General features: G+C 47.9%; 1 protein-coding gene across 1 annotated transcript in view; it reads right to left on the bottom strand.

Annotated features, from left to right (window-relative positions):
- The window catches only part of SIL1 (SIL1 nucleotide exchange factor), a 79178-nt gene that overhangs the window by 53848 nt on the left and 2604 nt on the right, over positions 1 to 22726 (bottom strand). The window contains exon 2 of the mRNA XM_009880718.1: positions 21584 to 21719. Coding sequence (XP_009879020.1) covers positions 21584 to 21719 — 136 coding nt within the window. The remainder of the gene's footprint in view (positions 1 to 21583; positions 21720 to 22726) is intronic.

Genomic DNA, 22726 nt, shown 5'->3' with positions numbered 1-22726 from the left:
TACATTTCTTTACTCTTTGTTTCTCGTGGTGCAGGGGAGTGAGGGGAAAGGGACTTTCTTTCTAATACAGGCAACAAAAGAATCCGGGAATCAATACGTGAATGTTCCCAGCAAAACAAACCGGCAGCGCTGCGATATTAAAAATAATAAGGCTGCACAAGACTGACAGAGCATCTGCAAAAAGTTATCTGATGGCACTGTACCTTCTCCTTTAATAAAATAATTATTAAAAAAAAAAACCCAAAGGGAGACAAATCCCAGGAAGAAGCAAAGCTCCCCTCTGCTGCATCGCTGGCACTGCCGCTTCAGGAGCCACCAGTGCCACAGGCGGGTAAATGGGAGAGACTGGAGCATCCCGTGCTGGTCTTGCATGGGGGACACAACCGCCCTGGCACTCGCTCATGCTGCCTGCTCCTGCCGTGGGCTCTGCTCGGGGAGAGGACAGGATTTCACACGAGCACAGTGCTCTGTGAAAGATGCCGCCTGTTTCTCGTGCCAAACGCTGGGCTCAGAGGAAAACAGATGAACCAGCCCTAGTCCGACGGGGCTCGGTGCGTGCTCTGACTCCGGACTCTCTGCTTAGCGCTGGCGAGCAAGGAAGCAGCAACGCCTGCCTTCTTTTTTTTCCTATAAGGGTGAGTCATACCACTCCTTGGACTGCTTGTTATTTCAAAACAGAACATTTTTACATACAAAAGGAAGGGAAGATGTGTAGAAGACACAGGTCAAGAAGAGATGGATTACTGATGGGAAGAAGAAGCCCAGAGCAAGCCCAAATCTCATTTTGCTACTTCCTGCCCCTTTTTCACTCATCTACAGCCTTTTGTATTAGTTCGCTTTCTGGCACTCACAGCTCCTCCCAATTAAGTGCCACCGGAAAAGGCCATTAATATGCTATATATCACCTCTTCCAGACAGCTGGCAGAGAGGTTTACCAGTGTCAGGCCTGGAAGCTTCCCCCCAGAAGCCACTCCGGCATCCCCTGGCATTTCCCACCGTACCTCGCCTGCAGCACAGGCAGAGAGACGGCTCACACACCTGCATCCACATTTCACGCAGGAACTCCTACGACGCTGGCTGAAATGCTTTACAGAGCCACTTCAGGCGCATGTCTCATTTCCATTAGTTCTGTACTTCTGCTGGGAAACCACCACTGCTGGTTGAGCGCAGCACATCCTTTGAGAAGCACCAGCCTGGTTACCACCTCTGATTTCTCAGGTCTGCACCGACAGCAGAGGCTCTAATTACCTACTGTACTCAATTAGAGAGAAAACTCTTATAATCACTGTATGTTTGCCACATTCATAAACTGTTCCTTAAGCACGTACTTGCAGCATCTTCAGAGGATGGGATACTGGATGAAGCCCTGCCATGACCCACCGTGGGTATTCCCGTTGTGTCCCATCTCCCCAGGGCTGGAGGCAGCTGCGCTGCCTCTGCCTGCAAGTGAAAACTCCTGGTGGTATCAGGCTGGTTTTCTCACCGTTATTTTGTCTTACTCATTGCACACCAGTACGGACAAAGATCCTGCTGTGCAGAGGGCCGACAAAGATAATGAGATGTCTTTCCCTTCCTGGGATTTCAGAAGAAACCATGAGAGGAGTTTCATCCTTAGAGCACGAGCAAACAACTCAAACTGCTGTTTTCTTCTGGCTCCCAGAGCAGGCAGGGCCTCATCCCTGAGCCACAGATATTCAGCTCTCAGCAGCAATTCGCACCAGTGTCTTCCAGAAATCGTTGAAGATGACGAATTGTTGAGAGACCGAATGAACAGTTAAAAAAACCTCAAAAAAATCAAGGATGTTTCACACAAGACAGTTTAGTTGGTTAGTTCACTGGACAAACCTTTTCTATAATACTCCACGCTATGCTAATAAATACCCTGCAATTCGACCTGTCAAAATGGTGATGTCTAAATACGACATCTTGTGGCCAGCAGGTCGAGGGAGGTCATCCTCCCCCTCTACTCTGCCCTGGGGAGGCCGCATCTGGAGTATTGCATCCAGTTCTGCGCTCCCCAGTTCAAGAAGGACAGGGAACTGCTGGAGAGGGTCCAGCAAAGGGCTACAGAGATGATTAGGGGATTGGAACATCTCTCCTATGGAGAAAGGCTGAGGGACTTGGGTCTCTTTAGTCTAGAGAAAAGAAGATCGAGGGGGGATCTTATTAATACTTATAAATACTTAAAGGGAGGGTGCCAGGGGGATGGGAACAGTCTTTTTTCAGTGGCGCCCAGTGATAGGACGAGGGGTAATGGGCATAAACTTGAACATAGGAAGTTCCATCTTAACATGAGAAGGAACTTCTTTACTTTGAGGGTAGTGGAGCACTGGCACAGGCTGCCCAGAGAGGTGGGGGAGTCTCCCACTCTGGAGACATTCAAAACCCGCCTGGACGCTGTCCTGTGCAACCTGGTGACCCTGCTCTGGCAGGGGGGTTGGACTAGATGATCTCCAGAGGTCCCTTCCAACCCTAACCATTCTGTGATTCTGTGATCTTCTCCAACACCAATTTTGCACCACGCTGCAGCAGAGCGGGGACAGAAGCCATCTGAAATGCTTTTAAGCTTGCCAAGGGTGAACCTATTCCCCATTCAATGCCCAGCGCTGCTGCTGGCAGCAAAGCCATCCCCGGGAAAACCCCAAAATCGCTGCACTGATACCTCCCAACATGAAGTGCCACCATCTCTGCTTCTTGCTGGAGGTCCTTAAGCGTCTCAAAGCAGCAGCACTGCTTTCTGCTGGACTTGAACCCTACTCAAACAGGGTGCAGAGAAACGGCCATTTCCATTCCAGTTTCTCATTTAGCAAGACAGAAACTACTTACTGGTGCTCGCTGGGCTACTGGTTTCCCATGGCTAATGCCACAGAGGTCACTGTGGGGACTCAGGGTGCTAAGGCACAACCAGCATTAGAGGGAGACATGTGCCCAGAGTAAACCTTGGGAGAATTTTCTTTCTTGCATCCTATGATTTTTAATGCCAACCGCTTGCTTGCTACAGTAATGACCACTTCTTTTAAACACCATCCAGCAGGCCTACAGTTCAAACATTTCTTCACCTGAAAAGGGTTTTAGAGTCACTCTTTTGTCCTAGCGCTGAGAGGTCTTCTCTGTAATTTGTTACCCTCGGCAGACACAATGAAAACGTTTTTAAAACGACTCCAGAATCAAATCCCTCCTTCTGTGATTCGATCTGCAGCTAGCAGAGAACAAAGCGTCGCAAGGAAGGCGCTTTCCAGTCAGTAATACTTGGTTAGACGTGTGAAAGCATCAGTTAAATTTGGACACTCGGTTGGACAACCACTTACAAATGCCAATTTAAACCGATCCAGCGCTCTCCCACAGCACCGGTATTTATGTTCTCTCAATTGATCAGCGAGCGCCGGGGGCCACGAGCCCAGTAATTCAAACCGGCGGCACCCTGTGAGCACCGGGCTCCGGCTCCTAATGCCTCTTGCCAAACCCACCCGCTGCCTGCACTTGGCTTCGCCTCCAGCTCCGGCAGCGGGAGAGGCAGGCAAACCCGGTGGCGAAAGGCGACGGACCCTGCTTGACGCTGTCAGAGCGGGTCCGTTTAACTCACGCCAACCATCGCCGGCGGCCGAAGAGACCATTCTGCACGTAGCCCAGCCTCGTGCAGGGGTGTGCAGAGAGCCCAGCTAGCTGCCTGCCTCAAAAAACATCAAACCTCGACCTTCTTGTGGCAAGATAACCACCGAAGACGAGAGCGCCGGCTGTCACGCGCAGGGCAGAGCACGTACCTCCCGCGAGGTGTCTGCTGCTTTCCGGGATGCTCCGAGATAGTAAGCAATGGAAGCGCAGGCGGATGCTAGCGAGGTGCCTGGGGAGGAAGACTCCTAGGAAGGAGCGATGGGAGAGGACATATGGTGCCTCTCTGACGGGAGTCGCTGCTGTAGCATCTGTTGATATATCTTCTGCTGCTGCCAATATAGAAAAGCTTCATATGGCGAAGGGCTCCTCGCAACAAGTGCTTCTGCCCTTCCGCCTCCCTTCTCTGCACAGGCTTCTCTCTGACTTGCACCACAACAGCAGAAAATACACCAGGAAAAAAAAAATAATAGCAGGGAAGGAAGAGGAAGGGTTGCCCTTTTGTAAAATTGGCAAAAACACATGTTTTCACTTTATAAGCAAACCCTTATCTCCGGTTTCAAGCCAGTCATTTCTTATGCACTACCACACATCCTTGGTTAGAGCATGATGCATGCACTTAGTGATTCAATACGAAGCACTTAATTTATTTTCTCTTTGGATATTGGGCTCGATTCTGTGAACTGCAGCACTTTAGAGAGTTTAATCCCCCAGAGGTCTGGGCAGCAGAAGAAAAGCAGAGACCGAAGGTGTCCAGCCACACTCTGATTATTTCAGCTATCAAACGGCATGCAGGGCTGCACGGACACTGCCGCGACCTTTGTCTCACCATGTCGCCAAGTCAACATCCGAGAGAAAGGTTATTTACAAAAGCCAGTTTTAATCCCTCTCCAGCCCACTAAGTTATTTATCCCCAAGCCTAAACTGCTTCATAATGTCACTGCAACCTATTAAATAATTGTCATCCCACAGGTGTATTCGTTATATTAGAAAGCCCATCTGGGACGCTGAAGGCTTATCTACGTTCAGAGAAGATCAATGCAGAATGTAGGCAGAGAAGGACGAGGGGGATGACCAGGAGAATTGAGAACCTGACAAAATGAACCGAGGATGATATTTATTCTGCTGAATTTTAGGTATCGAATACCTTTTTGAGCCAGGCACCATTGGCGGCTTTACTATGACAGAGATTAGCACCTCCAGAACATCATCAACCACAGCTGTCTTCCACAACTGTCACCCTCAGAGAGCCCCTCTTCCTCTCTCCAGCCACTGTTGAGATGGCCACCACAGAGGAACATAAGGGCAGAAAAACCACCACCAAAGAACGCAGGAACGTGGAAGCATAGGAAGGACGTAACTGCTCTCTAGCAAGGGATAATCGGTCAGGACCAACACCAGGGTGAGAATCAGGAGGTCTAAACTGGCCACGGTTAATCTGCAGCTGGTAGTGAGGAGCTGAAGCCTAAGATTGTGCTGCAGGAGGAAAAAGGGGCAAAAAGAGAAACTATTTTCAAGGGGAAGGCTGCAAAGCTTGAGAAGGGGTCTTCATGACCAGGTCTCAGCAATCTCTGTTCCTGTCCTCAGCTGCTGCATTTATAACTCCATCAAGGCTGAAACTGAAGAGACAGACACGTTCAACAGAGGAAAGCCAGCAATGTGCCCTGGCGGCCAAGAAGGCGAATGGCATCCTGGGGTGCATCAAGCAGAGTGTGGCCAGCAGGTCGAGGGAGGTCATCCTCCCCCTCTACTCTGCCCCGGTGAGGCCACATCTGCATCCAGTTCTGCGCTCCCCAGTTCAAGAAGGACAGGGAACTGCTGGAGAGGGTCCAGCAAAGGGCTACGGAGATGATGAGGGGATTGGAACATCTCTCCTATGGAGAAAGGCTGAGGGACTTGGGTCTCTTTAGTCTAGAGAAAAGAAGATCGAGGGGGGATCTTATTAATACTTACAAATACTCAAAGGGCGGGTGCCAGGGGGATGGGAGCAGTCTTTTTTCAGTGGCGCCCAGTGATAGGACGAGGGGTAATGGGCATAAACTTGAACATAGGAAGTTCCATCTTAACATGAGAAGGAACTTCTTTACTTTGAGGGTAGTGGAGCACTGGCACAGGCTGCCCAGAGAGGTGGGGGAGTCTCCCACTCTGGAGACATTCAAAACCCGCCTGGACGCCGTCCTGTGCAACCTGCTGTAGGTGACCCTGCTCTGGCAGGGGGGTTGGACTAGATGATCTCCAGAGGTCCCTTCCAACCCTAACCATTCTGTGATTCTGTGAAAACCAAACTCCCTTCTCCGGCTACCTCTGGGAGCGTTACAGGACATGCTGTACTGCTGCCAAGGTGTGCAGTTTATTGACTCGGACTGCATCTCTACTCCACGCGTGTCAGCTGGCTCATCGCACGCTTTCACACCAGTGGTCGCAGTAATATCCCGGCACCAACGTGTCCCTGAGCCGAAAGCCTCCCCTGGGGGTCAGCGAGCCCAGGTCTGCGGACGGCTGGACAACATTTCCCCAGTTCAATGCTGAAAGGTGCCCGATCCGAACTGCGCCTGGCTGCGAGACTGGCAGAACGTATTGGATAAACTCGTCTGCCAGCTACGCTGCCAAGCTATAGTGAGAACTAATTTGAATAATAAAGGCTGGAATAAGAAGATGCCTTGGAGAGAGCGTTGGTATAGTGCTTTCCTAAGCTTCAATTTAAAGCCTCATTTCTATAGCTAATGCAGTCGTAGGGAACATTAGCCTAATTTTTGTCAAGAGAACTTGTCAACATTGCAGTATTTAAGATAGACGCTAAGGACTTGTTTTATATTGCAGATAGATCACTAAGAAAGAAAGTAGTTGTGCCACACTCGGTTTGCAGGAAAATAAATTGATATTCTCCCTGGGCCTAATGAGGGGACGCTGTTTTAGAACACCACGTGTGTGAGCAGCCTCACATTTTATCAGTGCACACACTGCAGCTGAGATCGGATCCAAATCCACCGTGGGGTTAGATACAGGGACCCACAGGGAGGTGGCTTCAGATGGGCCATCGCCGGAGATGGTCACCCAGGGACACAGAGAGAGAGAAGGCACACATCTCCCTTTCAAAGATATTCCGTAAAACAATTGTCCCGACTCCTGAAGGGTTGGGTCCTTCTACTGATGTTGTTCACCAGTTGAGTCACAACCGGTGGACTACAATTTCAGGGCTAAGGGGAGAAGACTGGTGGTAGAAGCAGAGAATTGGCTTTGCCTCCTCAGGGGTTCAAGTAGGAGGTCAAACTTGATCTTGCCTAGCCTGAGTTTTAGAGATGCTCCACAGGTGAGTCAGCAGAAAGCGGGGAAAAAAAGAAAGGCTGTACCCTGCATCTTGAGAGGGGAAAAAAAAAAAAAAAAATGTTTGCACGATCCTGCTCCCATCATACCAGCTTCAAAGAATTACAACATTCCCAGAAGCCTGGGTGTGTTAGTGCTGGCATTGCTTCACACTTCCCACATGCCAGCCTGAGCTGCATTTGCAACAAGTCCAGGATAAAAACGCTGGTGCCGTGGCACAAAGGCTAGCTGGAGACTTGCAGCTTGCTCGGTGCAAAGTTAAAAAAATGCCTTTTTATTCACAGTTGTCACTTGGAAGTAACAGCAGAATAACCTTGGCTTTGGAATAGAAATCAGCTTGTGGAGGAAGCCTGTGGGAGTGCGACCCCTGGGCTCAGACTCGCAGGCAGGAGGGTGGCTCGGCTCCGCTACGGATTCTGCACTCGCAGAAGAACTAAATCATTACAACGGCCAGAAATGTCCCTCGGGAAGGAAATCCTCTCAAAGATAAATCAATAACTCAGTGTAATTTTAGCATGCAGCCAGGAGAATTTACATTGCCAGGAAGGCTGAGAGCTCTGCCACGGAGACAGAGCCACAGCATCATCCAACAGCCCTGCAGCGGTCCCCTGCGCAAGAGCTCAGGCTCCGGGAATTTGTTGCAATGCCAGGAGCGTGGGCTCCACCGTGCCGGGACCTCTATAGACCCAAAATGAAATGGGAGCAGCAGGGATGTGGTATGGCAAAACTCCCTTGCGACAAACCTACTTTTGCCCGGCTGTGGCCCAGCTGCCCTCCTCCGCAGCAGCGTGGCTGCTCTCCGCAGTCGCGGCAGCGCTGGCAAATGCTCCTGGATCTTACAGGGTAAGAGGCGCGCAAAGACAAAGCGCGAGTTAAAACAGGCAGAGGAGTCCAGGGGGAGTGCTACAGCCACAGCCTTCCCCCCCGCCAGGGTTACAGGGGTTCCCGCCAGCTGAAGCACCCGCAAAATAAGGCGAGACAGTGATACGCCGCAGCACACGCTGTGATTAATGAGACTGCAATTTACGTAATTATATTAATGCAAAGTACACTTGGACGAGTAAGTTCAAGGAAACTAATGACACTTTACAGCGCAGTTCAACACTGAGCAGTAACTCTAGCAAGAAGAAAAAAAAAGGACCCTAATTATTCAGTAGTTCCTCTCCTCCCAGATTCTCAGGGTCAGCTTGGAGGAGAAGGTGGCCTGAATTATATTTTCGTTTCCAGAACATCAACAGAATTGCTAACTAAGTTCCAGCGGCAAGGTCAAAGCCTGCCCATAGTTATGCATGCCACCTCCCTCCTGACTGCCGGCTCCAGCAAACAGCGGCACCACTGGACCCAGGAAGATCTCAGACCGCCTGTGTCCTCTACGAACATGTTTAAAACAGCCTGTACTCTGTGCTGCTCCTTCACAGACACAGTACCAAGTGCCTCTGCCATCTTTTTGCTCTGCTCCCCAGCATGGATGGATAAACTATGGCAACTAATTCCTTAGAATCTAAGACTGGTCTCCATGAAGCGCAGTGTGTTTTACATGTCTAGGAGTTGAACCTTACTGAAGATAATCCTCACAAGCAAACACCCCAACCCAGCTGGCAGCAATTTACCGTATACCCAGACCACCTACATATTGCGTATCATTGCAACCAAAGCACCCGGCAGACGTGGAGCCTGTGCTGCCAATGCACGGAGGGCTTGGAGGCAGCTCACCACTCTCCTTCCCAAGAGCTTGAGACACGTGCAAACCCTCCCTGCACAAAAGATGTCTGTTGCTGGTCTTTCTCCTTCGTGCTTTTAGGACTTGCCATGTGCACAACGCGCCTGGTCCTCTGTCCTCTTTGGCACGCGCTCTTCCCCTGCTGCAGCCCATCTGGAGTGATGGATGCATTTTGGAGCGCCTGTGTTGGCCACAGTCGTGTCACTCCTCACACCCTCCATTGGTCCCAAGAAGCTCTCAAACAGTTGTGCCCATGCTCCATCGACGCTGACATGCTGCAAGTGCCTATATCTGCAAATCCAACTTTACAGCAGCTACAGACATGGCCTGCGTTTTCTTATTATTTCATCAAGACTTGGACTTTGCACCTCTGAAATGCCAAGGTCTGTTAGCAGAGCTGATCCAAGGGGCAATGTCAGAGCTCACGCCGGCACCGATCCAAACAGCCAAAGATGGATTATCACCACCCCAAATAAAACCAGGACAACCTGTAAAGCTCCTACGATGCGGAACACAAAGGTGCAAGAGAAGCCGGGGCAGAACAACTCTGCAAAGACTACACAAAAGAGGAGACCTCACAAGCGTATCTCCAAGTCCAATATAAAACCAAAATCAAAAGTACAATTAAATGAACGGTCACAAGTTCAGTGTCTCAAGATGGCACTCATGGGCTACAAGCATGCAAACTGTCCTGGCAGCTTCCAGATTCAGCAGCGTCCTCCTGCAAGAGGGAACATGCAAAAAGCCAACGCAGTGATGATCGGGTAGACACATATGAAGCAATCTGTCACACGGCAATCTGCACGCACCCAGATGTCCTGCAACACAATTAGAAATCAATAGCAAGACGCAGAAACCGTCAACCACACAGTAAAATATAAAGAACACTTGTAATATTGATTTTAAAAGCACCTCAGAGAAGACAGTTGCGAAGGAGCCTAAGAAAGCAAAGCAAAATGCTGGAATTGAAGCCTTTTTTTCCCCTCAAAAAGACATTAATAATGGATTTTCAATGCAAGAAGAAAAACTGAAACCCACACCAGATTCTCCTGGTAATAACAGCTTTCTGCAAAGCCCAACTATTAATGTAACAGGGACGTCCATCAATCAAGCACACAGAAAGTACTTTGAGAGCTAAAAAAGGAGCAAGCAAACATCTGCTTTTGGCAACTGAAATTTTGCCCTTAAGCACCAGGAACATAATAAATTATCAGAAAGTTGGGCTTGAACTCATTTTCTTCCATCCTGGAAAGCTAAACGATGAGCTTGGGGGTAAAGGTACACAAACGTGCCGCCGCTGTGATTTGTGTTTGACAAAAAATGGGAAAAACGGACACAATTTCATGTGTAGACTGAGGAACTCTTGAAAAATGCTGGTGCCATCCTCAGCATCAACAAGCTCCGAGCTCCCGACAGCAAACAAGTGGCAAGACCCACAGAGAAGTGACAGTGAACTATTTTTTGAGCTCATGACTTTAGCAACCACCTTTTTGTCATTAAGGATGGTCTCATGAACCCTTCTCCACCGTCAGCCATCCTCAGCCTGTCCACACGCTGAAGCGGTACCAGGGTGGGATGACAAGACATGCAAACTTGCTCCAACATGACAGTTGCATCCTTCCTCACTATGGCTCTTCTCTTTCCATTGCCACATGCTCCCCGCAGGAAGCTGCGGTGGTTAAAGCAGGTCTTCAGTGCCTGCGTTTCTTGGTGCTCTCACCGAGCAACACTTCACATTTTGGGTCCATCCACCCAGACGAGCACTGACTGGGGTGCAAGCAGCAAACCTGAGAAAAGCTGGATTTACACCAAAAAACCCAGCTGCCACAGAAAGTAATTGGGGGTGTCCCTATGCTTCCAATATTTCTTTTTTTTTTTTTTTTTGCAAACACAGTAGGTTGAAACAAGTGCTGGAGATAATGAACAGAATTTACTGATTCAACCAGAAGAAGCTGCAGGCATCGCTGTAACTAAGTCTTAATAAATTCTGAAGACTGACACTATAAAATGACATTATGGAAGTCTGTATTTATTGTCTCCCCGTGCTTTCCGTATCCAAGGTGCTGTGTCACACTTAATAACAGTTTTTCTCCCCAGCTGCCAGTATTGCAAATCCTGCCTGACACCTGACAAGCTAACAGTTGGGGTTCACCCCCCTCAAATACACACATCTCCATCCGATATAAAGCCTTGGTGGCACCAACAGGGATAAATGATTAAACCAGCACTGCCCAGGCGATGCCTGGGAAAGTACAGACTGTCTCCTCATCTCTCAGGTGTGCTGGCTCCAGCGGGCTCACTGCGATGCAGCAGGAGGGTATTTTTGTCCCTCCTCCGCTGATGGAAGCAATGCAGACAAGACACAGCCGTTGCAGGAAGGTACCTTCAGGCACAGCCATGTTTCAGAGCAGAACCGTGCTGAGAACAGCCAAGCATCGCTGCCGCGCTGTCCCTAGGAACGCTGCTGGGCTGCACCACAGCCTGCGACAGCAGAGCAGCCCTGCCAGAGAGCTCCTGTCACAGCCAGCTCTGTGCGAGGCACTGGGAAGTCCTCGTGGAGAACCAGATGTCCTCCAGCTCCTCATGCCGGAATGGTGGGAAATCTCCCCTTCCAGAGTTCCCAGCTCAGCCACCACTGCACAGTCCACTTCCGTGGCCCCGTATCTGGCTTTCAGACCATGGATACAACCTTCCTTGAGTGTGGACTTCATCGAGTGTCTTGTTTTACCTGTTTGTGAAGACTTCAAGAAAATCACCTTTGCACTCAGGTTGTACAGGGGCAGTGCCTTGGGTTGTGGATGGATACTTGACAAGTACAAAGGCGCTATCATCCCACCCTGTCTGCACCTTCTGCACTGCAGAGGGGACAAAAGAAATCACGTGAACTACCCCTAGTCCACTTCAGAAAAAAAAAAGAACAAAAAAAGAACAAAACCTAACAAAAACCCCCACACAAATCAGATTATTGAGTATAGCACGGAGCAAACAGTAAAAATAGCCAGTGTGCATGGTCTGACCTAACCTGAGGATCTTTGTTGGAGTGGATGAAGGAGAGTGTATACATTTCCTCCTTGTGAAGCGGTTGCATTAACACTGCTGACCAACAAAGCTTCATTTGAAAGCTCTTCCTCCTTGCCAGCAAGTCTGGGCTTTCCCTGCAGGTGGCAGGGTGAGGTACAAGCTCTCTTCTGTTGGCAGACTCGCTCTGCTCCTCCTTCAGGACATGTCCTTTGCATTTCAGGATGTAACGCAAATGTCTGGAGAGCACCTGAATAGATCAAAGTGGGTGGAAAGTGGGCTCAAGCGAAAAGTGTCTTGACTTCTCCTCCAGCAAAGGCTCTGGTCCTGTGGGGCACCTTCATTCCAGCCTCTGGCTCCTGGCTCCAGCCCTGCAACTCCCCAGTACCTTATCTCAGACATCGCTTTCTGCTGTCTCTCTTCAGAGAGGTTTCCAGCAACTCTTCCCATGTTTGCTCTGTTCAAGTTTCAGCTGATGTTAGCAAGGGGAAACAGTCAGCATCACCACCAGGATTTGCATCTTGCTGTGGAACCCACCATGGGATCCTTTGCCTTGAAAAAGGTACTGCCATACGGCGTCACAGATGGGTCGAAGGTGGAAGGCATCTCAGGAGATCCCCCCATCCAACCCCTGCACAAGTGAGGTCACCTCGAGCAGGTTCCCCAGGACTGTGTCCAGTAGGGTCTTGAATGTCTGCTTGGATGGAGACTCCACAACCTCTCTGGTGGAGTTGACCCGCTCCAGTAGTCAATCACCCTACAGTAAAACAGTTTTTTTTGTGTTTAAACATTTTCTTCTGTTTCAGTTTTTGCTGTCGAGGTCCCTCTGAAGGGCAGCACACCCATCGGGTGCAGCAGCCGCTCCTCCCAGCTTCATATCATATCATCTGTAAATACCTTCACAATACCTGCAGAAGCCTTCACAATTTACCACCTCATTACAGCTCTAGTTAATTGAGATACAGAGAGGTTTTATCTTTTTTGGGTATTATCGAGTGCAGAACAGCGAGATAACCATAATTAGTAGAAACCTGGTTAGCAGGTTAAATGATAGTATAATTAAAGAAGAACAGGTGGGCTTTGTTTCAAATAAGAAAAGCAGCAGATTATATCAAAAAGTAAATGCATCTTAAAAAGTAGTCTCGATGATAACTTAAAGATGCTCTTAGAAACACCACCAAACAGAAACGGAAAGGTTTCGCTTGGGCTGAATGACAAATCCTAAAAATAAAACCTGTTCTGGGGTTAAAATGTAAATTGTTGATTAGATCTATTTACTCACACCCTGCAGTGATGGGAGAGACAGGCAGCTTAATGTTGCCTCTTTTACTTTGCGGGATCACAGGCACATTCCTGTTATTGCCATTGCCGCTTGCAAGGTCTTTGCAACCCTGGGAGATCTCCAGCAGAAGAACAGAAGAAATACCAAGTGACAGACTGCATACATTAATTCAGTATTCAGAAAACATCCTGTTGCAAGTGAATGACCCAAGCAAAACTTCCTGCAGTCTTAAGAAGCAGGCAGAAAATCAGGAGAGAAAAAGAATCTCGGGACTGAAGAAAGATCTTTTGAATCGGAAATGTTATCCTTAATTAGAATTTCCAACACCACCGCACTTACTCCTTCCAAGATGTAAACACATAATAAAAAATTAAACTTGAATATAGTGTTGTAAAAGTTCTTGCAATAAATGGGAATTAGTTCTACAAAACATCAACACAGACCCAGGGAGATTACATTTCTTTCCCAAGATTATGCGGGTAAAGCAGAGCTGGAAAAACAGAGATATATTTTATTTTTTAACTCAGAAGCTTCCTTGAGATGCTAAAGGAAGCTGTTTCAGTAAAGTGGAGACATCTGTTTCAGTGTGCTGGATGTTTTGTTTTGAGATGCTAAAGGAAGCTGTTTCAGTGTGCTGGATGATTTGTCTGATCCCCAGCACCCACAATGGTGCTTTGGGGGGAATTCAACACCTTCACGGCCATGAAGCAACTTCCAGGGTTTCGTGGGGATGGAGGTCGGACCCGCGGCTAATCAAGCACGCGTTGCAATGCTGAGAAGGCTGGTCTCACAAAACAACATCGTGCATTTGAAGTGTAAGGGAGTTGCTCTGATTATATTCGGTCAAATCTTCAGAATCATTGAAGTGATTCTGGAACCCAGGTCATACTTTTTAAAAAATGCCTTCCCATAACACCTGCTAAAAACGTTGCAGCTTGCTCTGGAAGGAAAAGGGAAGATCCTCAAACTGGAAATTTGAGATAACCAAGGCTGTATGCATTCCCAAAATGTTTTCCAGGAGGAAAACATTTTTCTTCCAAAGCACTGTTACAAGCTTGAAATAAATGTGCAGACTGTTAGATAAAGACAGAGATAAAAATAGGCCTGTTATTAAATACCTCTTCTTTAACAAGGTTCATCCTTCTAAACAGTCACATGAAGGTTATTAATGTTATTACAGAAAATATAGCATGCTTGCACATAAAACCATAGCAAGATATTCCTCATCACGCAGCACACATTTAACCACCTCTTAGCAGCTCGCACATTCACAGCAACCCTGGTTTGGCAGAAAGAAGATAAAAGACAGGAATCAGAGATTCCCTCTCTGGGAAATAGCCTCTCCTCTTTCAAAGCACTTTTCCCCCTCCAAACAATGTAAATTTAACCATGTGAATGATTCCCACTGCTGATCTCTACTGCTATACAGCTGATATACTTAACCTCTTTGCTGATGCTACACTTCAGTTATAACGCCACCAGTCAGAGCATCATTAAAGCTAAGTTTGAAAATATTTTGACAAATGCAGCCTAATTTCTTCCTGTTGGACAAAAAAAAGGCCGCTTGACACTCAAACCCTCCATCCGTCATCTGGTTTATAACCACTTTGTAACTAACCTGTAAAGGACTGTGGGGCACAGAGACATATGCAGAGCCAGCAGGAGTCACGGATTGTCTCATGTGAAAATACGTCATTACATCTTTCTTTAGGTTATGCCCAACATCCAAGCCTATGGCCACGTGTTAGAGAAGCTGCAAACTTTTATCTCGGCTGCTCAGAAGCGCAACTGGGTTTTGGCAGTACATGCATCACTGCAGACGACTTTGTATAACTGCCTTGTTTAATGAAACCAGTAACACCACAGCCAGTGAGGGACGGAATTCATTCCGATTCACCAAAAGCCCATCACAGCCCTGCTCTGCTCCTAAACCTGAGCAATCCAAGTAGTAAATTCAGTTTTTTCTCCCCAATGCTGGTGCTGCCAGGATACCAGCAGTTCTTGAAACGAGAGAAGACAAGAGAAGTTTTATCAGTGTTTGAACGGGGAGAAAAAAAAATTTGCTCTCAGTTTATTTCACAAATACTGAACCTGACACCCTCAGGGACATGCCGGGGAAAAAAACAGCTGCAAAACTTCCCAGGTCATGGCAAAGCAGAGAGGAAACACAGGGAAACAGCCCTGTGAGCCAGAGCGGTACTTGGCCACACTGAACACGCTGCGCTGACCCCACTGCTCCGAGCGGTGCTGCACTGGGGCTGGGCACAGCCACCAACCCCTGCGATTATGCTTCATTAAAACCTGCAAGTTAACTGTACTGACACACAACAGTCCATTTCTGCCCAGTTCCCAGGAATGATTTAGTACCAGGAGTTACGCAGTTCTAAGGTCCCACATGATTAAAATTTAAATATAGACACACACTGCATTTACAACATGCTACGAAATATATAATCAAAACTGCATTACTACACTTGTCAAATTAGAGAAGCAGAGTGTTTTTTATAACGTGGGAGTATTTTTTTTTTATTAATGTGCACATTCAGTTACTGGCCTATAAAGTTCTGCTATTTGCTACAGTTCCCCATTTCTTATTGTGAATGACAAAGGTTCTGCAGTTCCGTCCTCTCCTGGAAAAGGTCAGCTTTGCGCACAAGGACCCAGCCCAGTAACGTTCCTGGTTGTTTCACAAGCATCTCAACTGTATGGGTCCAAAGCCACCTACACCGGCATCTCGTGGGGATGGTGGCAGCGGCCCCCAGCAGCTCACTGCGCAGGGGACAACCAGCCCACGCCTGCCTCGCAGCCATCCTGCTCGCCATGCAGCGCTGCGCTGCCCTTGTCTGAATGCGGAAGAGATGGCTTGACAAGGACCAGGTGTGCACCCCAGTGGGCACCCTCTGATTTCCAGCTCAGAGAACCTGCTGGCAAAGAAAATCCAAGCGGATAATGCAAGAGCAAGGCTGGAGACAGGTAACAGCACTGTCCTCATCTGCACAGCTGAGCTGGAAAGACTCGTACAGACAGTATCTCCACGTCCAAAAGCTGGCATCCTTCAAACACTCCCTACTCAAATAGAGGTTTCAGGTACCTCCCGTCTGCGCGCTCCCCAAGCACCTCTCAAACAGTCCCAGTCCTGCCCTCTTACCAACAGGGGACAGGGAAATACAGTTATCCCTCTTACACGCAATAGGAGTAAGGCATGGAGAATGTATTTTGTTTTACATGTCTGCCCTCCAGTGCCCCAAACCAGAGGCAGAAGCAGCAGGTGGAGCTTCAGCCCTGGCACTTTTGCCAGAGAAGACCTTCAGCGTAAGGAGGAATTGAGCACAAGTCAGCATTAGGGAAACCCTCCACCCCATAATGCAAAGGTGTAAAGTCAAGGAAAGCCCGTGAGGATGGGGAAGCCAAGAGAGGAGAGCACGAAGGCACATGGTAATAAAAAGCACAACAGGCACAAAGTATATTTAAGACATCAAAAGCCTCATATGTGAGAAGGCAGATTGGAAAACAAGCAGAGGGAGTGCTACCAGTGGCCGTAACTCTGCCTCTGAGCACTGAACGTTTGCAATCGCTCTCAAGACTGCCTGAGCTTTCCTACCTCCTGTAATCACCCTGCAGCTCTCCCTGTGCTGGCCAGAGAAGATTATAACTCCACAGTCAAGATTTTTCCCCTCTGCACATCAGTAACAAGTTATTTTATTAAAAAAAAAAACAAACCAAAAAAACCAACCAAAAAACCAACACCACAACTGGAAAAGAAGCATTTAATCTGGTGTAGATGAGGTTTTTAAAATCCCATTTGCCTTCCCTCTTCATGCAAACCTCTGCTGATCTGATGAGGTTTCTATTTCCTGGATTACACATGTCCAGCTTTGCAAAAACGAGCATACCCCGGTGGTTTAACACTGTGTTTCACAGCCCTCTCTTGTCCGTGCGGACATAAATATTTCAAAGACCTGCACACAACTGTTTGAGTTAGGTCTAGGTCACCCAGAAGCCAATGGTTCGGACAGATTCATTAATTCAGCAAAGCAATTAGCAGGAGTCAGCACAGCTCAGGACATCCTGGTGAATGGCAGGAGCAAGATACCCACCCACAAGGCGTAAGGAAATCCTTGCCAGCCACCACACCACCCACACGGGCTGTGGGACAGCCCCTGGCACGGGACTCCTGAGCCAAAGGGATCCCTCCTGCCAGTACCTTCTCCTCCCAGCTCTAAAAACCTCTTCTCAGGTTAAAGCAGTGCTGGCTCATTCAGCTGCTGAAACCTCTTGAAAGACAAAGACCGGCAATGAAACTGGACCGAGCTATTCCCCATCCTGAGTGCTGTTCTTTCCAAAACCACAGAAAGTCCTTCAAAACAGCTTCTGAAATCACTTCCGCAATGTGAATGCTTTCTTTGAGAACTGTGGTTCCATACGTGCACAGCCTTGTTTGTGCGGCGAGAGAGACAGGGGGAGACCTGAGACAAGCATGAACAGCAAAGATAGCAACCGACGGAGAAAGCAGCCCGAGGACCCTCGGAAGCCGCAGCCATGGATATTTAAATGCTAAGCAATGTGTCATCAGCTCCCCGCTGAACACAAAATGGTTTCATCTTTGCAGAAGCAGCAACAACAGCACGCTCACATCAACTTCGCTCTGGCAGTTTGATCAACAGCGGCAGTCATGGCTTCTTATTTTTTAACTGCAATATAATTAGGCACTTAGGAAAATGACTGTGAACAGTACAAATGCCATAGAGTAACTGCAGGTATCAGCACACAGCTCTGCAAGCCAGAAGTTTAACCACAGCTAAAGGTACAGGCAGCTGAGCTCCTCTAACACATGCTCTGCCCAGCTAGATACCGAGACATGCTATCCAAACCTGAGAGAGATCCAATGCTCCAACATTTCAATTGCCAATCCAAGATTTTGCTCCATTTCTCCAGTCTGCAGGGAGCTGCTCTGGACCTTTCTGTGCCCCAGCGTTGGCTCCTCTCTAATGGAAAGCGTGCAGAGCAGATTGGAAATATTTTGGTATTTTGAGCTGATGAGGTTCTTGCTTGGTCCATCTGGATTTGGAAACTGGACACATTAATTCCCAGCTTCAAAGTGTCTGCTGAGAAACATGCCAACGGGTTTCTGCTGCGTCAGGGAGCAGGTAAGCGCTGCTGCCACGGAGGTGGACGCAGCCCATCTGCAGAGGCACCGCGCAGCCCAGCCTCCCCACAGCTCTGGTCACGGCTAAGGAGAACATGATTAATCCCCTTTTTCTTTCCCAGTTAAACTCTTGCCTCTTCAATCCTTTTCCTTAATCTTCGCAGAGGAGCTACTTCTGACCCTCACGTTGGGTGGAAAATCTGCTGGTCAGTGACGTGACTAGATGGTCAGAGCAATTCGACTTTCAACCACCGTCAGGAGTGCTAAATGGAATAGAGGGAAACAAGGTGCCCAAATAACAAAAGGAGGTAATTCCTGGGAAATGAAGCATTCATGTGCTCCAGGATGCTGAGTGGCAGATTTGAGGTCAGGTCACCTACGTCAATGCCATCCAATCCTTCCATTCATCTCTGCTATCCCGAAGACTAAGGAATGAGCATTTGGTTGCCATAACCAACAGGCAAAGATCACCCTGAAAAGTGGTGGGGCATTTCTGCGTGCTGACAGACTCACCTCCATGCACCTGGAAGAGCTCAACGTAAGCAGTAACAAAAGCAAGTCACCTGTGCTATGCTTCTCCAGAGAGCTTCCAACTCACAAGGGTACCATCACCTGGTAAACGTACATCCAGAAAGGAAAGAAACATCAGAGAAAGCACAACTTCAAAAAAAATACCTGCATCTGTGGGGGAACGGATACCTGACCATGAGAAGCGATCTGATCATGGGCATGAACATCCATTCAAAGGACACTGCAATCCCACTCGTTAAAACCCAAGTAGCCTGCAAGTTCCTACAGATGCCAACCAAGAACAGAATGAAAAGCCCCACATATGTCTTCGCTGTTTCCGCAGATGATACCAAAAGTCGTCAAATAATGGACGTGCTAGAAGTCTTTCCAAGGCGCACGTATCCTTTCTGTCTAACCCAGCCGTGCCTGGTGCTTTATTTAGTGTCGAGTGAGGAAAAAAGCAATGCCTAACAAAGTGTTAAAGGACTTTGTGAAGTTTCACCAACCTTTCCACAGCCCGTCAGCTTCCCAGCTGGCTGGCAGAAGAGACAACTGATCTCCTTGCTTCTGGATTACGGGTGGCAGAGCTCTTAGGGTAACTGTCTCTCTCCGTTTGCATCCAGCTACCTCCAGCAGTTTGAAGCGTGCTCGAAGTGCAAGAAAGCACTTGATCAAAATCCAGCTCACATTGCAGGCAGCGAGAGAAGAACCACACAAAGCAGCATTACGTATACAATAACAATTGAATTTGGTGGAGGGATTTGACAAGTTACAGGTTGATGACACTGCTGCAGTCTCCGCGGAAACACAGTTTGATACAATTAGCAACAGGGAACCAGAAAAACAGCAGAACAAAATTGGAAATACATGTATAAAAGATGAGCGACTGTGGGACCGGACAGAAGCATAAAAATCCTGTGTTGAGCTCAGAACGGGAACAAGATGAAACAGGAGCGCAATGGGGAGAAACACAACTCTGAGGTCCCTTCCACTATTCAAAACTGAAGACGCAGATTTCAAACAGAAACACTTGTTTCCGCAGGAGAGACTGGCCCCATTTGCTGGAGGGATACAACGGAAGACGGCACAGGGGCATCCTGGAGACGGGGCAGTAGAAAGGAAACTTCTGAGCACCGCGCTGCAGTTCAGTGTGGCCTGTGCTGAGGACACACCGGGCAGCCCAGCCAGGACCCTGCTCCGCTACAAGCCAGTGAAATCCCATCGGAAAACATTGGAAGATGCAGCACCACCAGATCAGACACGCTGCCAACGTGTGCGCCTCTATTAAAGGACAGAAAGGCACATCCCTCATGCAGCCACGCTGGCAGCTTCCCTCATCCTGAGGGTCAACAACCCCCCCAAACATGGACCTGCGCTAGCAAGGGAGAAACCCTCCAGGTCGGAGGCGGCAGGGACGGGCTCGCGGAGGCAGCAGGCTCCCCAGCCTTGCCTCGGGTAATACACATGCTAAAACTGCGAGTCACGGTCCACACACAGCATTTTACTTCAGAGAAACCCACAGGAAACAAAAACCCAGGCTGGCAGGCGGAGACTAAGGAAGACTCATCTTTCTGACATGTTTCTACCCAAATCTGCACGCACACCTGAAATAAGGATCTGTAGCGACTAGACGATGAGGCAGGCCACCACTTAAGCCTTTTACAAGAGTAACTGAAATTCTCCTACAGCATGCTGTGAATGCTGACAAGCTCCCCACATCCACAAGCCCCTCGCTGCACATGCCCAACGTGGAATTGCTACCAAAACAAAGCGGAACAAGACACCTGCGCAACGGAGCAGGTGCTTCTGAACAAAACTGGCAACGACGTTTATAATGACTGCAAGTATATACATATTCTGCTTCAACAAGGGTGGTGAGGATCTGCCAGTCTGAATACTAAGCAGGGATACCACACGCCTTCCATACATAATGGTACAAAAATGGAATATAACTATATACTGCAGCTTTGTAAAATTTAGGGGCTTTTGCTAGACTTTTATGTTATACAAAGATTTACATTTGGAAAAGTCATTCTGCTATATATGGCAGAAATTTCAAGACAAATGGATCCTATATTTATTCATTCAATGATAATACCGAGCACAGGATAAAGCTCTTTTAAATTCAGAGCACTTTATAAAAAATTAATTACTACTTAGTTCACCCTTCTGAGGCGGGAAGGTATTACACCTGCATATCCATGAGGACACCAAAGCACAAGTGGATTAAATACCTTGTCCGAGACCCCAGAGACAGACTTACTGATCATCCTAATTGTTGAAATATGTGTGCACACATGCATCGGGGTGTGTGTTTAAAGGGGCTTATCCTCTCCAAAGCCTTTCCCAGCGCATGGGTTGTTGCAGTGAAGCCAGCCTGCTCCGTTGGTGTTTTCTCACCATACGTGCCCCATACATGTCTAATAAAAGGTACCAACCCAAAAAAAGGAAGAGATTTTTTTTGTGGGATGTACAGGTAGGGATAAAAGCTGGATTTCAAACAGCCACGGAACAGAAAACCCATTGTTAAAAAGCTGTGTAGTGTTACATCGACAATTCTTAATCAAGTTGCTGCTGAGCAGCATTTCACCAACCCACACCAGAGCACAGCAGACCTGGGATACCGCGTGCCAACAAACGCTATAAAATCTGTCCCTTGACAAGCGTACAAAGAGAGAACGGGCTTCTGAGCTAGTGACAGAGACACATCACCACCTGCAACGTGACTGGCAGCCCACTCGCCCTGCTCCAGTGAACTGAAAGCACTTTAGCAACCGCTCCCACCGCCAGCTGGTTTGGCGATAGTCTCCTTACCCTGCGTTGGGTCATGGGGCCCGTACCTCTTGGTCTGAACACCAGCAAAATAATACATTGTTACAGGAACAAACAGGCATTTTGAGTTTCTGCAAGGCTTCTGTTGGTGCTGTCAGGTGTTGTTTCGGAGGGATGCTATAATTAGTCATCAGCACGTTACCTGGACGGATGGTTTGCCACTGATGTGTGGGGTAAAACACTTCCAGGTCTTCAGGATCAGCATCATCTTCCGTTATCGGCTCCTTCCCGCTGTCATCTTTTATGTCGCTCTCTTCTATTTTTGTAAGGGCAAACTCCTTTCGGATAGAAGAGATTCAGCTCATTAGCAATTGCATCTGGGTAATTTAGTGCCGGCTGAGAATACAAAATTTTTTCCCTCGCCAGCAGATTTTTTTTTTTTTTGACATCCGAGATTCTTTCCACATGGTTAAATTTAGATTTAAAGTATATTAAAGGTTAAACATGCATAACTAGCATGACATTTGTGCTGAACAAAGCAACACAGCTGATTTCTTATTCCAGTGCAGGCTGCAGGTTTAAAACAAGCTTTCGCAAAGCCTCACCTATATTAGACTCAGAGCCAGGAGCCCTGACTATTATTAGGGTTGTGTAACGTTGTAAGACCCTGTTTTCCCCTGCCTAAAAATATGTCAAACTTTTAACTTTTTCAGCTGAAATTTTCCACACGAGTGGAATGCCTCAAGCGTTGTGGTTTTTGTTGTGGGTTTGTTTTTTTTTTTCTTAAATGCACTTATTTGAAGCTTGGAGAAGATTTCAGCTAAAATAGTTCAGCTATTTCCAAAATAGGACACAGGGAAAACACACCGAACTGCCCACACAATAAGAACGCGAGCATCCTTTTCTTTACCCGTTCCCGGTGTCCTCCAAGTCTTCTAAAACAATGAGGCAGTGATTTAACCACCACCCACATCGCAAGTGCGGCACGCGAATGGCAGAGGTGTGGTACATCAGCTAGCACGAGTGGTAAGACATTACGCAAAGGGAAAAATGAGGATGAAAAGCAGGAAAAAAAATAATCCTTGCTGCAAGGGAAACCTCACTGCTCACTGGAAGGTCTCCCTAGGGAACCAGTGGGAGTCATGTAAAACTGCAACAGATAAAATTATTGAGTGTGCATAGTAAGTAACGACCTCGTACTACTTCACACCGGGCTATTAACTGGTGGGGAAGCTGGTATTTGCTATTCCGGTTTTCACAGGAACAGATAAGCTGGTCCAGGCTAATCGTCCAGACAGCACAGTTTCTGTTGCAGGGAGTATGATCAGCTTCTGATCTCTCCAAG

This window comes from Charadrius vociferus, unplaced genomic scaffold, assembly GCF_000708025.1.
Source record: "Charadrius vociferus isolate BGI_N301 unplaced genomic scaffold, ASM70802v2 scaffold822, whole genome shotgun sequence".
In the NCBI taxonomy this organism is placed as follows: Eukaryota; Metazoa; Chordata; class Aves; order Charadriiformes; family Charadriidae; genus Charadrius; species Charadrius vociferus.
The sequence above is the reverse complement of the archived record's forward strand: the minus strand, read 5'-3'. Positions and strand labels throughout refer to the sequence as shown.